The following is a 23,561-nucleotide window of genomic DNA, read 5'->3' as shown; positions in this document are numbered from 1 at the left end:
CTATCATGCCCATTCTTTCACATATTTTCAAACTTTTTCTTTCTATTGGCTTATTTTCCCCTATCCTGAAAAAAACTTTCCCTTAATCCTTTCATCCCCACTAACTATTGCCCTATATCTCTTCTGCTCTTCATAGCTAAACTCATGGAAAAGCCTGTCTATAATGGATGCCTTCACTTTCTCTCCTCTCACTCGCTTCTTCATTATTTGTTTTTTTATTTATGTATTTATTTTTAGTTTTCAACATTCACTTCCACAAGATTTTGAGTTCCAAATTTTCTCGTCATCTCGCCCCTCCCCACACCCCAAGGCAGCATGCATTCTGAATACCCTTTCCCCTAATCTGCCCTCCCATTTATCATTAGGCCCTTCTCATCCCCTTCCCTTTCTATTTTCCTGTAGGGCAGAATAAATTTCTATTTCCCAGTTGCATGTGAAAACAATTTTTAACATTTGTTAAAATTTTGGGTTCCAGATTTTTTCCCTTCCTCCCTCCCCACCCAACCTCATTGAGAAGGCAAGCAATTCAATATAGGTTATACATGTATAGTCATGCAGAACACTTCCATAGTAGTCAGGTTGTGAAAAACTAACTATATTTCCCTTCATCCTATCCCACCTCCCATTTATTTTCTCTTTTGACCCTGTCCCTCCTCAAAAGTGTTTGCTTCTGATTACTCCCTCCCCCAACTGCCCTCTCTTCTATCATCCCCCCTTACTTTCTTATCCTTTTCCCCCTCTATTTTCCTGTAGGGTAAGATAGATTTTGATACCCAATTGAGAGTGTATGTTTCCTTAAGCCAAATCTGATAAGAATAAGTGAATCTTATTCCCTCTCACCTTCCCCCAATTCCCCTCCACTGTAAAAGCTTTTTCTTGTCTGTTTTATGTGAGATAATTTACCCCATTCTATCCTCCCTTTCTCCTTCTCCCAGTATAATCCTCTCTCACCCCTTAATTTTATTTTCTAGATATCTCTCCATTTTCAACTCACCCTGTGCCCTCTATCCATCCATCCATCCATCCATCTATCCATCTATCCATCCATCCATCCATCCATTCATCTACCTATATCTATATCTACATCTATATTTATATCTATATCTATACATACATACACATAATTTTTCCCTCCAACTACCCTAATACTGACAAAGGTCTCGTGAGTTCCAAATATCATCTTTCCATGTAGGAATGTAAAGAGTTCAACTTTAATAAATCCTTTATGATTTCTCTTTTCTGTTTACCTCTTCATGCTTCTCTTGAATCTTGTATTTGAAAGTCAAATTTTCTATTCAGCTCTGATCTTTTCATCAAGAATATTAGAAAGTCTTCTATTTCACTGAATGTACATTTTTTTCCTCTGAAGGATTATATTCAATTTTGCTAGGTAGGTGATTCTTGGTTGTAATCATATCTCCTTTGACCTCTGGAATATCATATTCCAAGCCTTCTGGTCCCTTAATGTAGAAGTTGCTAAATCTTGTGTTATCCTGATTGTGTCTCCACAATACTTGAATTGTTTCTTTCTGGCTGCTTTCAATATTTTCTCCTTGACCTGGGTTTGGCTATAATATAACTAGGGGTTTTCCTTTGGGGATCTCTTTCAGGAGGTGATTGGTGGATTCTTTCCATTTCTATTTTACCCTCTGGTTCTAGAATTTCAGGGCAGTTTTCCTTGATAATTTCTTGAAAGATAATGTCTCGGCTATTTTTTTGATCAAGGCTTTCAGATAGTCCAATAATTTTTAAATTATCTCTCCTGGATCTATTTTCCAGGTCAGTTGTTTTCCCAATGAGATATTTCACAGTGTCTATTTTTTCATTCTTTTGGTTTTGTTTTATAATGTTTTGATTTCTCATAAAGTCACTTCCATTTGCTGCATTCTAATTTTTAAGGAAGTATTTTCTTCAGTGAGCTATTGGACTTCCTTTTCCATTTGGCCAATTCTACTGGTTTTTTTTGGGAGGGGGTGCTAAGCAATGAGGTTAAGTGACTTGCCCAGGGTCACACAGCTAGTAAGTGTTATGTGTCTGAGTCTGGATTTGAATTCAGGTACTCCTGAATCTAGGGCCAGTGTTCTATCCACTGTGCCAACAAGTTGCCCCTCAATTCTGCTTTTTAAGGCATTCTTCTCCTTATTGGCTTTTTTGGACCTCTTTTGTCATTTAGGTTAGTCTATTTTTAAGGTATTTTTTTCTTCAGTATTTTTTGGGTCTCCTTTAGCAAGCTGTTGACTTGTTTTTCATGCTTTTCCTGCATCATTCTCATTTCTCTTCCCAATTTTTCCCCTACTTCTCTTACTTGCTTCTCAAAATCCTTTTTGAGCTCTTCCATGGCCTGGGACCAATTCATATTTTTCTTAGAGGCTTTGGATGTAGGAGCTTTGACTTTGTTGTCTTCTTCTGGTTGTATGTTTTGATCTTCTTTGTCACCAAAGAAAGATTCTATGATCTGACTTTTTTGCGCTGTTTGCTCATGTTCTAGCCAGTTACTTGAGTTTTAAACTCTTTGCTAAGGTAGGGGTCTGCTTCTAGTGTGAAAGCTGTACTGTCCCAAGCTTTGGGGGTTTTGTGCAGCTGTTTTCAGTGATACTTCTAGGGACCTATAAATTTTCAGTTCTTCCAAGGTGGTATGATAAGGGGCTAGGTGTTTACTCCTTTCCTGGTCTGTGCTCTGGTCTATGAGTGACCACAAGCACTCTTTTCTGCCTTGAAACTATGAGGAGGATTCTCTTTTCACTGCCACTACAAGTTCCACCATGCCAGCACTCCTCCTTGCCCCAGGACCACCACCCAGAACTGTGACCCAGATCCAAGCAAGGGCAAAGCAAGAGAATCCTGCCTTAGCACCAGCAAAGAGATCCCTGCAATCCCCCTCTGATCAGCCACTGGATTCCCCCACAATCTGTGGGCTGAGAGCTCCAGAAGCAGCCACTGCCCCAGGGCTGTGCTGGGACTGGAGCTGGGACCAAGCTTCTCTCTCTCTCACTGTAGTCAGACAGACCTTTTCTATTGACTTTCTAAGTTATCTTTGGCATTTGTGGGTTGAGAAGTCTGGAACCTGCCACAGCTGCCTGTGATTCAGTCCCCTGAGGTGTGCTCCAGGTTCGGTGAGGCCTGTTGCCTACAGGGCCCATGTTGAACTGCTGTGCTCCTCTCCCAGTCTGGCACAATAGTCCTTTCCAATCAACCATCCAGGTCGTCTTGGGCTGAAAAATTTGTTTCACTCTGTGTTTTTGTGGGTTCTGCTGCTCTAGAATTTGTGTAGAGCCATTTTTACAAGTATTTGGAGAGGTTGAGGGGCTCAAGCAAGTCATTGCTTTTACTCCACCATCATGGCTCCACCCCACCTCTCACTCTCATCTTAACCCCTCAAAATTCTGCTTCTAACCTCATCATTCCACTGAAAGTACTCTCTCTGAAGTTACTAATAATCTCTTAGTTGCCAAGCCCAATGACTTCTTTGCATTCTTCAGCACTATTGATCACTTTCTCCTCCTTCATACTCTCTAATCTCTAGGCTTTGGGAGCACCAGGCTCTCCTCCTTCTCCTCCTACCTATCTGGCCACTTCTCTGTCTCCTTTGCAGGATCTTTTTCCAGATCACACCCTCTAACTGTAGATGTTCCCTCAGTGTTCTATCTTAGACTATTCTCTTCTCCCTTTATACTACTTGACTTGGTGATCTCCTCAGCTCCTGGGCTTAATTACCATCTTTACGCTGTTGATTCTTAAATCTACCTATCCTACCCCAAACTTTCTCCTGACCTCCAATCTCCCATCTCCAACTTCCTTTCAGACATCTTGAATTGGATGTCCAGTAAACACCTTCACCTCAATATGTCCAAAATGAAACTCATTGTCTTTTCTATCTATATTTATATCTATATATCCATCCCTCTATCTATCTACCTACCTATCTATCTATCTATCTATCTATCTATCTATCTATCTATCTATCTATCTAACTGACTGCCTTTCCCACCTCTTAGCTTCTCTGTTACTGTAGAGGGCAACACCATCCTCCCAGTCCCTCAGGCTTGCAACCTAGAAGTCATCCTGGATTTCTTACTATCTTTCACTCTCCTTATCCAATCTGTTCCCAAGACTTGTAAATTTCACTTTTGCAACATCTCTTGAAAACATTTGACATTGCCACCACTCTGGTGTAGGCCTTCTATCACCTCTTGCCTTTATGATTGCAATAGCCTTTGGATATGTCTACCTGCTTCAACTTTCTCTCCATCCCAATCCATCTCTCATTCAGTCAAGAAAGTGATTTTCATAAAGTGAGGGTCTGTTCATGTCACCCCCTCCTACAATAAACTCCAATGACTCCCTATTACATCTAGGACCAAATACAAAATGCTCTTTTTTTGGCATTCATAGCCCTTTGTAACCTAGTCCCCTCCTACCTTTTCAGTCCTCTTACACATTACACCCAAACACCTGTTATTTGATCCAGTGACACTGACCTCCTTCCTGTTTCACAAACAAGACACTCAATCTCTCAGTTCCAGGCATTTTCTCTGGCTATCCCCCATACCTGGAATGTTCTCTCCCATATACTCTGACTACTGACCTTTTTGTCATCCTTTAAGTCCCAACTAAAATCCCACCTCCTACGGGAAGCCTTCTGCAGCCCCTCTTAATTCTAAAGCCTTCTATCTGTTAATTACTACCTATTTATCCTGTGTATAGCTTGTTTTGCATATATTTATTTTCATGTTGCCTCACCTACTAGCTCCTTGAAGGTAGAGACTTTTGCCTCTTTTTGTATCTCTAGAGCTTAACACAGTGCCTGGCACATAGTTGGTCCTTAATAGATGTTCTTTGATTGCTTACTGCTTGTTAATTGACTATTGACTGTTACTGATTAGAGTTCTAATGGTAAAATATTTCAGAAACATAAGGAGCTTTTTTGAACTCACTTATGACAGGGAGGAGGGTACAACTACCTCATATAACATTGTTTCTATGGGAAAATGCATTCCAAATTCCAAACTAATTTATAAATAAATTTCGAGGTAAAGGTGGTTTGTAAGGGTGGGACTTCCTATAATTTGGACTGACCAAATCATTAAGGTTTTACTAAAGTATGTCATTGTCATAGAAAACGGGACGACTACTATGAATTCATGATAAAACTGAAAGTCTGATTATTTGATTTTTGTTTTCTCTTGTATTAGAATGGAATGCTATGTCCTTATTGGAAAAACACCCACATAGTCTTTGATGAAATTTACCATCAAGATCACGGTGTGTATGTATGTGATTATAACCAGTCTATTAACTCAACGTGGTGGTTAGTTAGAGCAGTTGTTGAAGTGAAAACCGTTGGTAAGTAATATTCAGTTCAATGAAATTCTTTAAAATATGGCACTGAGATTCTGACTCACGTTAAATTAAGCTAGTTGGTCTTAGTGTCATTACTCTGTGCATAAGTAATAATTAGATAAAAGCCCTAGTCATGGGGAAAAAAAAAACTTCACTATTTACATTTTAAAGTCAGTAAAAAAGAAGCTTTATTTAATTTCTCTATATAGAGAGGTTTTTCACTATAAATTTACAAAGCCCATGTAGTTTTAAAAATCAGTGTCCCAAAAATTTTAGTGCAATTTTAACTTTATTAACACTTAAAGCTTTCAAAACATTTTATCTTTAAAGGTTATATTAATAAAACAAAACAAATACTTTCCCAGCTTCCTTCAGAGCTCTCTCCCAAATTATCTGTTTTCTAGAATAATAATAATCATAATAATAATATCTAGCATATAGAAGTTGTTTTAAGGCCTACAAATGGCTTTACAAACATTCTCTCTCTTTATCCTCACAACCACCTTGAGAGGTAGGTGCTATTATTATACTGATTTTACAGATAAGAAAACTGAGGTTAAGTGAGTTACCCAGGGACAAACAGTTACTAAGTTTCTGGGACTAGATTTGAATTCAGATTTTCCTGACTCCAGGTTCAGTGTTCTATCCTCTGTGCCACCTAATTGCCTCCCCATAAGAGTTTCCATTCCAACACCTCTCCTCCCCCCAGTAGTAGGATTTTTTTTGGATGCTTAATATGCAAAAACAACAAAAACAACAAATGACCTTAGCAGTTACCTATAAAGGGGTTGGGGGGTTGGGTATGGCTCAGTGGATAGAACTCTGGGCTTAGGGTCAGGAAGACTGGAATTCAGATCTGGTCTCAGACACTTACTGTCTGTGTGACCTTGGCAAGTCACAACCTCTGTTTGCCTTAATCCACTGGAGAAGGAAATGACGAACCATTCTAGTATCTTTGCCAGGAAAATGTTATAAACAGTATGGTCTATGGGGTCATGAAAAGTTAGACATGACTGAACAATTGAACAAGGAAAGTGAGTTGAAATTGAAAGTTATAAAATGGCTTGATTCCTTGGCAGGAAGGGGAAGAAGAGATTGAGGAGGGGCAGCCTTGTGGTATCCTAGGGTTTCTGTCTTCCTCCATAGCCTAGTGTCCTCACCAACTGCTGGTTCCATATTGCCCTGGGCATAGTTCGCAATGAATGCACCAGGGGCAGAAATTCTTATTTACGCTAATAATGCCTTATATCTAATCTCTAGATAAGGTTTTCTGAATCTGCTGTTACATATGTTATCATGAACAATAAGCAGTTATCAAGGGATTACTACATGCCAGGCATTGTGCTAAGTGCTGAAAACACACACACACACACACACACACAAAAAGTTCCTGCCTTCAAGGAACTCAAATTTTATTTATTTGGGAGACAATATGACAATAACCATGTACATATAAGACATATAAGCAGTAAATGGGAGGTAATATCTATCTATTTTTTAATCATATAAAATCCATATATTTTGGGAATCATTCAAAATTTGCAAAGCACTTCTTAAAGATAAAAGGAACCAATTGAATAGCTGGAGGAATATTCATTGCCCATGGCTGGGCCATGTTAATATGTTATTAATAAGACTACCACTAATGTTAATTTACAATTTTAATGGCATGCCAACAAACTACTGAAGGGATACTTTTCAGTGGTAGATAAGATAATAATGGAACTCATTGAGAAAAATGAAAGATTTATATTATTAAGGTGAGAAGAGAAGCATGTTTATGGGTAGGTATATATGTATACACAAGCTGTCGCGAAAAACCTTGGTGCTATTTGAAGATTCAATAGCAAAAGATTTTTTGAACACCCTATATAGGGGTGTGTGTGTATGTGTATGTGTATGCATGTGTGTGTGTGTGTGTGTGTGTGTGTGTGTGTACAACCCATGTGATCTCAGGCAAGTCATTGCTCTTCTAGGAAGGGGTCATAACCTCAAAAATGTCAAGTGTTGTTCCATAAGCTTGTCCCAACTTGTGAAGAAAGCATTATGTGATAGTATTCCCTTACTGAGTCTTTGGGAAATACACTTTCATTTAGAAGTCTTTAAGATAAGAATCCTACCCTCCACTCCCAACACACACACACAACATAGCAGAACAAAACAAAACAAAAAACTTGCTGTCCTAGTATTATGGTGCTGGGAATTGATGAGGGAGGATGAAAATTTGAAATGCTTGTCTCCAAATCAAGACCTTGTTCCAAAAGGTTATAAACAAATTTGTCAGTTTTTGTAGTGCAAAGTGTAAAGCTTTGTTTTCTCTTCCAGTGAAAAATACTTCACTTGCACCAATCATTGTTAATCCAACAAATGACCCAGTTACGTTGGAAGTGGAACTTGGTAAGTTTGGACCTAAATCTCCTTGGAAGGGGCCTTGGACATATGGACAATGGAAATCATTTTATCTCTGTTGTTCCTTATTTGCATCTCTTCTACCAGAACTGACTTTTTTTTTTTTTTTTTGCTTTTTGGTGAGGCAATCGGGGTTAAGTGATTTGCCCAGGGTCACACAGCTAGTAAGTGTCAAGTGTCAAGTGAACTCAGGTCCTCCTGACTCCAAGGCTGGATCTCTATCCACTGCACCACCTAGCTGCCCCCAGCAGTGTTCATCTTTGTGAACAACTCCCTTGCCTTTTTCATGGTTCTCAGTCTCAGTTTCCTCATCTGTAAAATGATCATATTCTTCCTTCCTATTCCGTATTTCTAGGAATGCCATTGACTCTTGAATGCAAAGTACATTTTGGCCAGGAAAGAAATTTCAACCCTGTGGTAAAATGGTATGTCGAAGATGCTGAGCTTAACAGGGAAGAACTAAGACAAGCAAACATAAGGTAAAATGAAAATCCAATGAAATTCAGCTCTAGCTTTATTAAATGCTTTATCTTCTTACATATCAGTTTCATCATCTGTAAAATGAAACAAATGGACCAGTTGACTCCTAAAATCCTTCTTAGCTCTAGATTTCTGATCCTATAAATTATACAAAGTGTCTGAAAAGTCTTAATGTGGGTTTAAGCTTTAACAGATTTAATAACATTTTGGGAAACTGTGTAAGTGCAGTTACACACATATGTATATACACATTGTGCACATATATAGTATGTGATTTTTACATACATACATACATACATATGCATGTGTGTGCACACACATTTACAGAGAGAGAAAAAAAGATGACAGGTAGATGGACAGAGAGTCAGAGACAGAAGACCAGGACTCAAGTCTTACCTCTGACACATACTATGGGACCCTTGGCAAGTCACCTAATGTTTCAGTTCCCCAGACAACTTTCTGTGATTCTAAGTTGCAGACCATGTACCCATTTACATTGGTAGAAGGAGATGCTTTATTAGGAATTCCTACATCAATGAAATGGGGTCATAGGATCATAGCACCAGAGGTGGAAGGAACTTGGGAGCCATCTAGTCCACACCTCTCTTTTATAGATGAGGAAACCGAGGTAGAAGAAGGTTAAGGGACTTGTCCAAGCTCATATAGGCCATTATTATAAGAAGTGGGATCATCGGTCAGCTCCTATACATACATATATGCATATCTCTTTCTCATCTATACATACATAATCACAAACCATATATAGTCCTTTCTCTATGTACCCTTCTCATTCATAGACACACACACACACACACACACATACACACAAACACACACACAAAAACACACACAGTATCTTAATGCAAAGGTAGAAAGAATAATTGTAATATAGTGCTAGAGAAAGCATTCAATGTTACAGCTCCTAACTTCCAGTCCTGTACATTTTTTAGCCAGATGGTTGAAATTTGACCTTCCTCAGGGCCACTGTCTCTTCCATATCATTACTATTAAGCCTTAGGACAAGTGCATCCAGCATAATAATCCAGCTCTGACTTCTTATTCCTATTAAATACATCCAGATTGAATCATAAAGACATTGGATCATAGGATCTAGATAAACAAGAGTCTTTAGAAATGATGTAAGCCAAACCTCTCATTCCACAGATATAAAACTGTGGCCCAAAGACTTCTGTCTTTGGGAAAATGACTTGGGAGAGAGAGTTTGGATAGGTAGTGAATAGCAAAGCTAGGGACTCAGAACCCAGTCCTCTGACTCCAAATTCAACACTTTCCTTCCACTTTATGCCATTTCTGAAATAAATTTCTCATTCTTATGACTATTGATAAGTATACTGAGATATCAGTAGGCTCACAGGAGGTGCCGACATGTGTTCTTTCCATAGATGATGACCTAGGGACATGACAGTAGTGTCTTTCTTTCCTAGTATTGACAACCAGGTGGAGAGGCAAACTATATATTATACTGCCTGCTTGAAGCAAGTAACTAAAAAGGATCTACAAAAGACTTTTATATGTTTTGCTCAGAATTCTGTGGGGAATGCTACATGGACCATCAAGCTGAAACAGAAAAGAAGAGGTAAACCCCAAAGCATCATGTTAGAGATGTGGTCTATCCGTGTCTACAGGGAAGTGGGTATGAGGTAGGCTTTGTTGTTAAAGAGAAATCTAGTTCTATTTTTAACTTCACTTCTAACTAACTGCCAACCCCTAGGGACTAATCCTATTGCTCATATTTATTGGGAAGAAAGGAATAAAAGAAATAAGCATTTATTAAACATCTACTATATACCAGGCACTGTGCTAAGTGTTTTGCAAATATTATCTCATTTGATTCTCACAATAACTCTGAGAGGTAGGTGCTATCATTATCCCCATTTTACATTTCAGAAAATTGAGGCAGACAGAAGTTAAGCATTTTGCCGAGGGTCACTCAGCTAGCAAGTGTCTGAGGCTGTCTTAGTTCTTCCTATCTCCAGACCCAATGCTCTATCTGCTGACTCCGGAAACCAACAGGGCCCTTATAACAATCTAGACTTCTCTTGAGCAAGTGCCAATCCTCTGAGAGCTTGCAATCTAATACTATACGACAAATTCTCAGGAATAAATGTCCTCAGAGTTCCTGGGCTTCCTCACTCATTCCAAACATAATAAGTGTATTATGTTAGAATTGGAAGGGACTTTGAAAGTGATCTAAACCCAACCACCTAACTTTTAAGGTGAGAAAACAAGCCCAGAGAGATTAAATAACTTGCCCCAGGTCATATAGCTATTAAGTGGCAAGTTGAGATCCGACACCCAATCCAGGAATCCATGTACATCTAATACTGTCTTTCATCTGGTTTTCTCCAAAGAGTTAGAACATATGAATGGAGAATGCTTCCAATGGAGGGGTTTTTATGAAAATGATTGTAAGCTAAAAGGCTCTGTTTGGGAATACGAGTTCCTTTACAGTGTATTCTTATGCAAACATGGTCTTTTTTATAGACCTGTTGCTTGCAAGAGTATTAATGGAGAAAAACACCTGTAATTTTTTTCTTCCCAGTGTTTTTCACATACATACTGTTTGGCACCACTATAACACTGGTGGTAATCCTCATGACAAGTGCCTTCATCTATCGTTACTGGGTTGAAATAATCCTTCTATACCGAACTTACCAAGCCAAGGATGAAACTCTAGGGGGTAAGTTCTGCAACCTTGGATTTTCTCTTAAGGAACTGAAATAAATGGTCAATAGTGAGTGGATGCTTGAAAAGGTTTTCTTAGAACTGATAAAGTCTGAATTCAGATTAAAGTATATATATATATATATGTAATATATATATATAATTTTCATTTTCTTTATTTTTCTTGCTTTTTTATTTGCAACATGACTAATATGGAAATATGTTTTGCATGACTTCACACGTATAAGGAATTTAATATTGCTTGCCTTCTCAATGGGTAGGGGAACAACTGGAGGGAAGAAGAGAATTGCAATTCATAACAAAAAAATAGATGTTTCAAAAAAAGTTCTCTTAACCACTGACCCATGCTGTTTGAATGGGTAAGATTTGGGGTTTTCTGAGGGGAAATTACCCTTCATATTACTCCAGTTTTTGTGGGCACTGGTCCAACATGTAATCTAGTGCGACAACAGAGTATGTGTAGCAAGAATTCTACCAAGAGAGTCTAGAACTGGCTAGTATTTAGTAGGATCATCCTGGCATAAAACAATTACTGATTGTACACAGCTGTCAGCTGTGCTCTGTGTACCTGGGTGTCTCTGGTGTGGTACAGAGCATATCGTAGACTTTTAATATATTTTTTTGCTTTCTTTTATCTTACTTCAACCATGTTCCCTAATCATACCATTAAGCCAGGGTATATGTAGGTATTTCTCATATTTGTGAAGGGGCAGCTAGATGATGGTACGGTGGATAGAGCACTGGCTCAGGAGTCAGAAAGATCAGAGTTCAAGTCTGACCTCAGACACTTATTATCTGTATGACCTTGGACAAGTCACTTAACTCTTGCCTGCATCAAACTGGAGAAAGAAATGGCAAACCATCCCAGTATCTTTGCCAAGAAAACCCCATGGACAGTTGGTCCATGAGCTCACAAAGAGTAGGGGTATGATTGAATGGCTGAACAAGAAATACTTGTGAAAAGTATCAGGGGGAAAATTATTGAGGTTCTCCAATATGCTTACAAAAGTTCTTCTCCCAAACTTTAGAGAGGAAAGTCAGGTTTATAATATCTGACAATGGGGTGGGCTGATGATAATACAGTAGGAAAATATTGGATTATCCATAGGTGAACTATAGATTTTTTGAAAGCCAATTTACATTTTCCCATCGGTGCTCACCGAGGACTGCAATGTGGAGAACATGGAGTAGTGCACAGATGAGAGGGTGGTTGTAGAATGACTTTGGAAAATGAAGAGGGGCTATGCAGATATAAAATATTCTTACTAATTAAATATTCTAATCATTTATTCGGAAGTGAGACTGCATAGTGTAGTGGAAAGGGTGAAGGATTTTAAGTCAGAAGAACTGAGTTTGATTCCAGGCTCTGTCACTTATTATCTGGATGATTTTGTTCAAATTGCTCCATTTCTCTGGTCCTTGTTTTCCTCATCTGTAAAATGGCCACTAGGGTCCCCTTCCAGTGCTAAACCTGTCTCACGATCCTTTGTTCTTACTGAAGTCCCACATTTGAATTTTCCTTGTTCTTCAGAAAATCATGTGCTCTTTTTTTTCTTAGTTCTGGATGTCTTTAAGATTAATTTGTGTTGCAGACCTGCCCAGGGATGAATTCTATGATTTTCTTACTCCTGAAAAAGGATAACCAATATGTTTCTTCTTGCTTGGCCTTGCTTTTTTTTTTTTTAATTAAGTCTGGTTCTTACTATTTCACCCAGTCTAGAAATGCAGGGTCTATTCCACCTCTGTTAGCAATAACCTCTCCCTATCTCAAGTCCTTCCCCATTCTGCACCATCACCATTTCAGTTACCAAAATGATTTCCTAAAGTGTAAGTGGGTCCACATCACCACCTCACTTAAGAAGTTCCAAGACCTGCTTTTTTTTCTGACCTGGGCTGTTTGCCTCTCCTTAGGCAACTTAGTGGTCCTCTTTTCCAAAAGACTCACCATATTAATGCTGATCTTAATGTGGATAGCTCAGAACTTTCATGCTTGAGATCCACCAGCCTCAGCCTCCCAGGTAGCAGGGATTCCAAGCATGCAGCCATTACCCTAGCATAGATACTCTGAATCAATCCAACAACAGGTATTTATCAAGTGCTTACTATGTGCCAGATGCTGCCTTAAGCACTCCAGAAACAAAGACAAAGCAAAAACATCTATAAATCAGAATATACAAGTTAATTACAAAGAACATAACCCTAGAGGAGATTGTACTATTAACTGGGAGACAAGGAAAGGTCTCCTGCAGGATTTGGTGCTTTAGCTGAGTCTTAAAGAATGCCAGGATTTCTAGAAGTCAGAAATTAGAAAGGAGAGCTTCTAAGCATGGGAAACAGCTACTAAGCATAGGAAACAGCTACTAAGCATAGGAAACAGCTTCCAAAACATGGAGGCAGGAGATGGGGTGTCATGGACAAGGTAGCCAGTATTGCTAGGTCGTAGAGTATATGGAGAAGGATAGAATGCACAAATATTGAAAAGGTAGGAAGAGGCTAGGATGTAAAGAGCTTTTAATGACAAAGGACTTCATATTTGATATTAATGAAAAGAGAGAGCCATTGGAGTTTCTTAAGCAGGGTGGCAAAATCATTTTGGTAGCTAAATTGATGATGGTATAGAGTAGGGAAGGATTTGAGACAGAGAAAGCTTTTTGTGATAGACCAAATGAGAGGTCATAAAGGCATGAACAAGGCTGCTATTTGTCTGAGTGAAGAGAAAGGAAAGTTTGTGAGAGAAATTGTGGACAAGGAAATTATGGGATCTGGCAACTGATCAGATACATATACATACATAGTGGTCAAGAGAGAGGAGTCAGAGATAATAGAGCGGTTAGAAGTCCAGTTGACTGGGAGGATGGTAGTGCCCTGGACAGTAAGATGGGTGTCTAGAACACATGGGGTCTTGAGGGTAGAGTGGGGTAGAATAATGAGCTCTGTTTTGGACAGGTTGAGTTTAAAATGACTACTTATAGGGAGCTGACAACTGGACAGCCTTGTGCTTTCCATACTCCAGTCTAAATGCCAAAATTCGTAATGAGGTAAAAAATAGTTTCCACAAAAACAAAAGAAAAAGAATGCATGGAAGGTAATATTAATAATATTTATTTATACATTGCTTTAAAGTTTTGTAAATTACTGAGCATATGATATCTCTAGTTGATCCTTACAACAAGTCCCATGGACACTATCGCTTCAATCTCGTAGATACCAGAGGTTCAGGGAGTTTAAGTGACATGCTTAGAGTCACAGAATTAGTAAGTGTCAGAGGTAAGATTTGAACCCTAGCTTCTCCTATTTCTAGATTGAAACTTTTCCCCACCATTTCATGCTATTACTTAGATTAGATCTATTATGGAAAAAACTTTTCAGAAACTGTAGTGAGAAATACGTGATTGCGGTATATGGATGGGGCTGAGGATAGGGAAACTCAGATTTCATTTCTTTTTGTTGTTGAGTTGTTTCAGTACTGTCTGATTCTTTGTGACCCTATTTAGGGTGTTTTTGGCAAACATACTGGAATGTTTTGCCATTTTTTTTCTCCAACTCATTTTACAGATGAGGAAACTGAAATAAACAGGGTTAAGTGACTTGTTTAGGGTTACATAGCTAGAAAGTATCTGAAGCTGGATTTGAACTCAGGTCTTCCTGGCTCCAGGCCAGGCTCTCTATCACTGAACCATCTAGCTGCCCTTGATTTAATTTCTAGTTGGGCCAAAATAAAGTTGACCCCATCACACCTGGGCTTTGTAGTTTTAGTAATTGGTTTTAAAACATTCTTTCAATTCAACAGGTACAGTAGGATATGTCTTAGTAGAAACTACAGAGTAACTACACATGCTCCTTACTCGAAAGAATTACAGCACAAAAAGTTCTTTTACACTTTGAAAAGATAAAGTAACCAACTCTAAAACATTAAAATAGCTTGTTTATTTTTTCATTTTAAGACTCTGATAGTGGCTTGGTGATTAAGTAATTGACTTTTAAATTTAAGGAAATTATTTACCTCATTGCTCCTCATTTTCTCATCTGTAAAATGAGGGAGGGTGATTAAAAACCAAATGACAGTAAAGTCTCTTCAGCTCTTAAATTATTTTATTTATTTATTTATTTATTTTGCCATCTACTCCTGAATTTCAATGTCATATTTTTAGAGCAGTAATATAGTGCCCTCTGCTGGCAGAATTCAGAAACTTTCTTTGAATTCCAGTTAATTTATTCAAGTATTTATTATGTACTTACTATTTACCAGGGCTAGGTGGTACAGTGGATATGTCAGAACGACTCGTCTTTCTGAGTTCAAATCTGACCTCAGACACTTAGGAACTGTATGACCCTGGGCAAGTTACTTAATCCTGTTTGCTTCAGTTGCTCATTTGTAAAAATGAGCTGGAGAAAGAAATGGCAACTCACTCCAGTATCTTTGCCAAGAAAACCCAAAATGGGGTAACAGAGAGTCAGGCACAACTCAACAACAACAACAAGAAAAAATCTTGGAAGACATCCATAATTAGCAGATAAAACATGGATGAAGACCCACCAAAGAAGAATTGAAAAGGGTTAGTCAAGCAGGTAGGAGGAGAAAAAGAGGCAACAGTTTTACAAAAGCCCAGAAAGGGAAAAAAAAATATGTAGGAAGAGAGAGTGGAAAATAATATCAAATGCTACAGTAAGGTCTAGAAGGATGAGGACTGAAAAAAAAAGTCATTGAACTTTGCAATTAAAATATCATTGGATATTTGGGAGTTCAATCAGTCAATCAACTAAAAAACAACTACTACAATAAGAGCTAAGGGTACAAAGCAAAATCAAAAGGCCCTTTAATGGCTTACATTCTAATGAGAGAGACATGTACATGTAGATACATGCAATTTAGATGCAAAGTATATACAAGAAACCAAAAAATAAAATAAAATTGAATAAAAAAAAACAACTAAAGTAGATACAAGGTAATCATAGAGGGGAAGGAATTATCAGTTGAGGGTATCAGGAAAAGTATCTTGCTGAAGGTCCTACTTAGGCTGAGGCTAAGGTGGAGAAGACTATTCCAGACCTAGGAGGCAGCCAGGGCAAAGGCAGTGAAGAGGGGAGCATCCGGTTTGAGGAACAAGAAGGAGGCCAGTATTGCTGGATTGTAGAATGTGGGGAAAGGAGCAATGTTTAAGAGACTGAAAAGGTAGAAAGGTGCGAGGTTGTGAAGAGCTTTGATTGTCAAAAGACACGTCCAGACTTCTCTGTTAGGAAAATCATTTTGCAAGCTGTGTGGAAGATGAATTGGAGTGGAGAAAGTATTCAGGAAGGCAGACCAGTCAAAAGATTATCTTAATGGTCCAGGCTAGAGCAATTTCAGTTGAGGTTAGATTCTAGATTAGAAGGAGGTGAGAAGGAACTGAGAGCTGAAGTGGCTCAGTGTAGATGGTTCAGGGTAAATGATTTTTTCTAGAATGTGGCTATGAGAAGGAGTAGAGGTAGAGAATGCTAGCTTTGAAGGGCTGGCAGGGTCAAAGGTTTTTAAGGATGGGGGACATTGGGATAGGAACCATGGGGTAGAAAGAGACTGAAATTGAAAGATCCAGGTGATGATTGGAAGAGCAAACTACAAGAGGGGATTAGAGGCGATAAGATCAAAGGGTCAAGTTGAAGGGTGAGCTTTGGCAAGGGGAAAAGGCCTCCCCTTTGGAGATTAAAATAGATGAGAGAATAGGGGATTTGTTTTTAAAATGGAGCATTAGAATAGGGCTTTAGTGGCAGGCTTTTAAATTGCTATCATACTGGGTCAACTGAAACCTAGGCAAAGCTTGGTGATGCTAGGATTCCATTGTTTTCAGGTTATGCCATACAGTGCTGAGCTATAATAATACCTGTGAATAAGTAGAAACCAGGAAGTATGCTAAGAGCCCCAATAAAATATAAATGGATTTGGTGGTTTAAAAAGGATCCTTCTCCTGGATTTTCTCTCTTCTCTAGGGTTTTGTGATACTGCTCTCTCCTGGTCCTATTTCCTACCTATCTGATGAGTCTTCTCCACCCTCCTTTGCTGGATTTTCATCCAGATGAAACCCATTAACCTTGTGATCCTAAAGATCTACCATTGCCCTTTTCTCTTTTTCCTTGCTTGGTGATCTTGTCAGCTTTCTTGTATTCAATTACTTCTATGCAGGTAATTCTAAGATCTATTTATCCAGCTCTAACCATCTCCTGACCTCCAGTCTCACATCTAACTTACCTATTAGACTTCTCAAATTAAATGTCCATAGACATTCAATTCAACTAGTTCAAAACAGAGTTCATTAAATTTTTCTTCAAAGTCTCCCCATTTCCCAACTTTCCCTTTACTCTCAAGGGCATAATCATCCTCCTAATTGTCCCAGGCTATTGACCTCAGTATTATCCTCTATTCCTCACTCCACATTTACCCCATCTATTCAATTTGTTGCTAGGTGCTACAAAGCACATCTCCTTCCCTCCTCTGACATAACCCTGGTACAAAACCTTCACCTCACTACTGGACTATTGAAATAACTCTCTAGTTTTTTTTTTTTTTCCCCTGCCTTCAGTCTCTTCTCTACCCAGTTTCAAATGTGATCTTTCTAAAGCAAAGATTTGACTATGCGGTGCCCCCTATTCAATGAACCCCAGTGGCTACCTATTATATTCAGGATCAAATATAAAATTCTTTGTCATTTAAAGCCCTTCCCAACCAGGGTCCTTCATGCTTTTCCAGTTTTCTTACACTTTACTCCCCTCCATGTATTCTATGTTCCAGCAACATAGTCCTTCTCGCTGTTCCTTGAATATACCGCTCCCTCTCTTAACTCTGGGCCTTTTCATTGGCTGTCTCCCATGCCTAGAATGTTCTCTCTCCTCATCTCCTATCTCTTGGTTTCTTGTAAGTCTTAGCCCAAATCCCACTTTCTGCAAGAAGTTTTTCCCAACCCCTTTTCCTACCCTACCACTGTTAGTGTCTCCCCCTGAGATTTTTTTTTCCAATTTCCTTTGTACATATCTCATACATATTTAATTGTTGGCATATTGTCTTCCCCCAATTGAGGGTAAAGACTGTTTTTTAATCTTTCTTTTTATCCCCAGTGCTTAGCATAGTTAGATATATATGTGTGGGTGTCTCAGTCTACATATATATATATATATATATATGATATATATATATAATTACTTAGTAAATGCGTGTTGACTAGTTGAATGAAATGGAAAGATTCTACATTAAATTATGATGATAACCATCATTATAATTATAATTATCACAGTCATCATTATTGAATAATAGACCTAGAGCTGGAAGAGACCTTAGAAGTCATCTGGTCCAAGTCCCTCATCTTTCAGATAAGAAAATTGGGACCTGAGGAAGCTAAATGACTTAAAATGACAAAGCCACATAGGTAGCATACATCAGATGCAGAACTCAAACCCTGTTCCTCTGACTCCAGAGCCAGTATTCTTTCTACCTCTCGTAAACGAATACAGAACACCATCTAACGCATGTCCAAAATTTGGTCAAGGAAATAAATATACCTTGTGAATCATTCAGAATCCTGTAACAAAGAGCAATCATTTATACCTGCTTCATATAATTATAGTTTCATCTTTATATAATGTGTTGTAATTTAATATTTTCCTCATGTTAACACTGGAAGGTTGCCAATACAAATATGATTCCCATTTTACAGATGAGAAACCAAGGCTTTCATTTCATATTTACTCATACTCATCACCATCATCAATTTCATCGTCATTTTCATCATCACTGTTGCTAGGTGACTTAGCAATGTCATAAAGCTCATGCAGGCTAGAGCAAGAAATAGATCTTTCTTCTCTGATGCCAAATCCAATGTTATTGTTTTATACATTTCAAAGCACTTTCACATCTATTCTCTCATTTACATATCACAATATTCTTATGACGTGGGTAGAACTGTATTATCTTCATTTTACAAACATATAAAATGAGATTCCAAGAAGTTAAGTGACTTGTCCCCCAAGGCCACATAGCAGGCTAAAGACAAGGCCAACGTTAAAATCCAGACAACGCTACTTTAATTGTGTGTTAGTTTTGCTAGCACTTTTTCTATAGAGCTTTGAAGAGGGAAATTACTATTAAAAATAAGGAAGTTTATGGAAGAGTAAGTGTAGGTATAATAAAAACAACATAATTATAGGTAATTACTATCATTGCTATTGCTATAGGTAATTACTATTATTGCTACCTAGGCAAAATGTCATTACAATGAACTTTAAGGAGGAATCCAAGTTGTGTTGTTTTGATTTCTGGAATTTCTTGTGTGAAACCACTTTTAAATAAGTGGACCATTGACTGGCATTCATAGAAAACTTCATTTTAAAGAGTTGATGGTGGTGGTAGTATTTTATTTTATTGTATTGTATTTTTTGGTGTTATAATGGAATTCCCTGCAATGGGGTAAGGCCTGTAATTAGCTGTTTAGAACCTTAAACCAATACTGACCCACAAAATTCGTCAAACGAGGTGGCATTGTGGATAGAATGCTGGGGCCTAGAGTCAGAAAGACCTGATCAGATCCGGCCTTAGGCACTTACTAGCTACGTGACCCTGGGCAAGTCATTTAACCCTGTTTGCCCTAGTTCCTCATCTGTAAAATGAGCTGGAGAAAGAAATGGCAAACCACTCCAGGACCTTTGCCAAGGTCACAAAGAGTTGGCTATAATTGCAAAATGACTAAACAACAACAAACAACAACCTTCAAAATTAGGGAAAGTGTTAGAAGAATCAGGTAGTGGAAGCTGAGGTTGGTAGATCCCTTGAGCTTAGCAATTCTGAGCTATAGGTGGCTAAGATGATCACACTAAATTCTGAATCAATATGGTGAGTCCTTGGCAGCTTACATGAGGAAGAAGGGAACCTACCCAGGTCAGAAATGGAGTAGGTCAAAAAGTTCCAATGATGATCAACAGTAGAATCAGACTTGTAAGTGGACACTGCATTTCCAACCTGGGTAAGAATGGGAAACCCAGTTTTATTTTCTTTTAATTGAAAAAAAGAGTGTTTGGGTGAGATAATTAGTTGCTATCAGTCATGGCGCTGATGGAGGCAACAGAGGACTGCTATCTGTATCATTAGATAATGAATGTATTTATAAATCTAATGGACTAGATAATTAGATAATGGAAATATTTGGGTCAAACTCTAGTGTGAACACTTATCAGCTAGTCACATTACCTCTTAGAATTTCCTTACCCCTAAAATGGGAAAATCAAAGCTAATTTATCTCAGAGCTGGTCTGAGATAAAAAGCTATGGAAACCTTTAAGCCCACTAAAATAAAATCCACTATTACATCTGAACAGAAAGCAAATCATCCATTTTTAACATCATCACTCTTCTCACATATTTGTCTTTTCCTTCTAATAAATATTGATGAATTCAGTTACCATTTTCCAACAAATTAGAATGATTGGTTTGTGTTACGATAGGATCCTGAAACATCATTTGATTATCCAACTCAAATCCAAGCATTCACCTACAATTAAAAAGTACCTACTCTACTATGCCCTTGGCATGGTGATTTGTATGTCTCATGATTTCTTTCTGGGAGAGGGACTAGATGTGGGATTTCAGGTGAGATCTTTTACGAAAGCAAACCAACAATTATTCCACCATTTATAATCCAACAAGGAGCATTAAAGGATTAAATGACTGGCCCAGGGTTACACAGAGTGTATATTGAAGGCAAGACTTGAACACAGATCTTCCTAACTCCAGGCTAGTAATATTGGTCATTAAACGAGCATGTCAGCCTTATAAATATTATTAACTAATTTGTTGTTCAGTCATTTTTCAGTTGTGTCCAATTCTTTGCGATCCCATTTGGGGTTTTCTTGGCAAAGATATTGGATACATTTCCTTCTCTAGATTATTTTACCAATGAGGAAAGGGAGGCAATCAGGGTTAAGTGACTTGCCCAGGGTCACACAGCTAGTAAATGTATAAGGCCAGTTTTGAACTCCAGGCCCAGCACTCTATCTACTGTGGGACCTAGCTGCCCCACCAATTAATTAGTAACAATTATTAATAAATTATTAATAATAAATGTAATTCATTATCAATTAATGACTGATATAGCACTTTAAGATTTGCAAAGTATTTCATGTGTATTATTATTTGATAAACCAAATCAGTATATAAATGTACACTTTTTCATGTAATCTGTGTAAATATATGGATGTATCTATTTTATACAATAGACAGCTGGGTGGCTCAGTTGATAGAGTACTGGGCCTGGAGTCAGGAAGACTCATCTTTGTGAGTTCCAATCTGGCCTCAGACTAGATATGTGACCCTGGGCAAGTCACTTAACCCTGTTTGCCTCAGTTTTCTCGTCTGTAAAATGAGCTGGAGAAGGAAATGGGAAACCACTCCAATATCTTGACTAAGAAAAACCCAAATGGAATCACAAAGAATCAGACATAACTGAAACAATATGTCAATTATACATGATGTTAAAATAGAAAATGGATTAAATTCCCCCCCCTTTTCTCCCTATCAGATGGAAAAGAATTTGATGCCTTTGTGTCCTATGCTAAACAAGACTCTTTTGATAGCCTGGACCCTTCGTCTCTGAATGAGGAAAGCTTTGCATTGGATTTACTCCCTAAAGTGTTGGAAAAAAAATATGGATACACCTTGTGTTTGTTTGAAAGGGATGTGATCCCAGGTGGAGGTAAGTGGATATAGGTAGAGTTTCCTTCTTTACTAGGCATCTGTGCTTTTAGCACCCTCTGGATTTCATGAAGAACACCCAGACCCCTGATGCTTGCAGTGGTGAGGGGTGTCACAGAGCACACATAATGAAATACTTGTTTCTTTCCCTCCAGTTTACACAGAAGATATTGTGAAAATCATCAAGCAGAGTAGAAGAGTCATTTGTGTCCTGAGCCCCAGCTATGTGAGCAGCCCCACTGTCTTTGAACTGCAAGCCGCAGTCAATCTTGCCTTGGAAGACCAAACATTGAAACTCATTTTAATTAAATTCTCTCCTTTCAAAGAGCCAGATTCTTTACCTCACCGAGTGAAGAAAGCCCTTAATGTACTTCCCACCATCACTTGGAGAAGTTCAAAGTCAACTCCTTCAAATTCCCGATTCTGGAACTGCGTTCGCTACCATATGCCTGTGAAAAACCATCAGGGATTAGGAGAGAAAGGGTGCAAGATTTTTCCAAGAATTTTCTCATTAAGAAAAAAAGAAGAAAATTATTCACTATGAGAGAAACCACTGGGAGGCGCTACTGGCTCAAGGAATGGTAAAGTTAGAGGAGCTGCCTCCTGCCTTCCCAGGGACTACAGGGAATACACTGGAAGTTTTCCCGACAAGTCAGTGCCAGACCTGTAGACACACAGCAACAGTCTTGGGACAGCACTGCACGACCTTTGGCTTCCTTTACTGGAAAGGGAGTACATCCCCCAAGCCCCATGTTGCTCGTCATCCAAGGGTTCTTGGTTTTTTTCCACTCCGATAGGCGAGTGAATTCAATAGCAGAAAAAGAGATTACAAAAGCTTTATGGGCATATATTGTCATTTAAAATGACTAGTGGATATATTGTATGACTTTTCTTTTTCGTCTGTGGACAAAATCAAATAAAAGTGTTGCATTTGAAATGATTATCACCCTAGCTGAAGGTTTCTTGGCAGAGTTACTGCTCATTGCTCCCCAGACACCTCTAAGGTGTTGGGAAGGAGGGGGTGTGGATGGGGAAAGCAGATGGGTGTGACCACAACGCAGTATAAAAACTGGGATGGCCTTAAATACCCAAGCGAATGACTAAAAAGATAAGCAGCCTGGAGGGCAGGTGTGAATAATAGGGAGACGGCATGGTGGAGTGGAAAGGACACTGGACTATGCGTAGAAAGATGGAGGTTGTAATCTCAAGTTGGCCACTAAGCTAATTTTTAAAGTTAATTACTTTAAGCAATTCACTACACATCTCAGGACCTCTTCATTTGTACAGTGAAAGTAGCTCTGTGTAACCACAAAAGACACTTCCACTTCTGAGATTTGATGATTTCATGAGTGGGGAGACCAGGAGTCAGAAATGAAGAACAGAGGAAGGAAGGAAGGGTATGCTGGAGCCAACTCTCAATGGTTTGGGAGAAATGATTGTTAAATTTTCAGTGTGGCTATTTAAATCTTGGAAACTGGGAAATGCTGTACACATCAGGGCTTGGTTTATTATTTTGTTGATTTTGTAAATTTAAGAAAGTAGTGGAGAAAATGTTAATAATGCAAATTAAACTTAAAAATGTATCCTGTGTACCTTTTTTTTTTTTAAGAGAGCCAGTTAAATACCACTGGGTCTGGGATTCAGGCAAGAATGTGTTTAAAAAAAAAAAAGAATGTGTAGGACAGACAGATGCTAGGCAGAGTTTGTCTAACAGATACAGGGCATCAGTACCTATAACAATTCATTTCACTTATATGGCACTATCTAGTTTACAAAGTACTTTTTTATCATTTCATAGGATCCTCTGAACAACACTTCGAAGTAAGCAGACTAGGGTTTCCTGGAAGGGAGCTCATCAGCCAATCAACAAACATCTAATAAGTGCCTGCTATGTTCCAAATTGTGTGTCAATTGCTGGA

The 23,561-nt window shown here is 38.4% G+C and overlaps 1 protein-coding gene across 3 annotated transcripts in view; it reads left to right on the top strand.

Annotated features, from left to right (window-relative positions):
* Positions 1-23,197, top strand: part of LOC114046268 (interleukin-18 receptor accessory protein-like) — a 32,062-nt gene extending 8,865 nt beyond the window's left edge. For 2 of the 3 annotated variants that reach the window (XM_027866553.1, XM_027866551.1), the window contains 7 exons: positions 5,193-5,343; positions 7,666-7,737; positions 8,105-8,228; positions 9,675-9,826; positions 10,793-10,930; positions 21,470-21,643; positions 21,798-23,197. In XM_027866553.1, the coding sequence (XP_027722354.1) occupies positions 5,193-5,343; positions 7,666-7,737; positions 8,105-8,228; positions 9,675-9,826; positions 10,793-10,930; positions 21,470-21,643; positions 21,798-22,186 (1,200 nt within the window). In that variant the 3' untranslated portion in view covers positions 22,187-23,197. The remainder of the gene's footprint in view (positions 1-5,192; positions 5,344-7,665; positions 7,738-8,104; positions 8,229-9,674; positions 9,827-10,792; positions 10,931-21,469; positions 21,644-21,797) is intronic. The other variant, XM_027866552.1, reaches the window with a different exon arrangement.
* Positions 23,198-23,561: the final 364 nt, after the last annotated feature.

The sequence above is a fragment of the Vombatus ursinus genome, unplaced genomic scaffold (genome assembly GCF_900497805.2).
Source record: "Vombatus ursinus unplaced genomic scaffold, bare-nosed wombat genome assembly UNPS02014781.1, whole genome shotgun sequence".
In the NCBI taxonomy this organism is placed as follows: Eukaryota; Metazoa; Chordata; class Mammalia; order Diprotodontia; family Vombatidae; genus Vombatus; species Vombatus ursinus.
The sequence above is the reverse complement of the archived record's forward strand: the minus strand, read 5'-3'. Positions and strand labels throughout refer to the sequence as shown.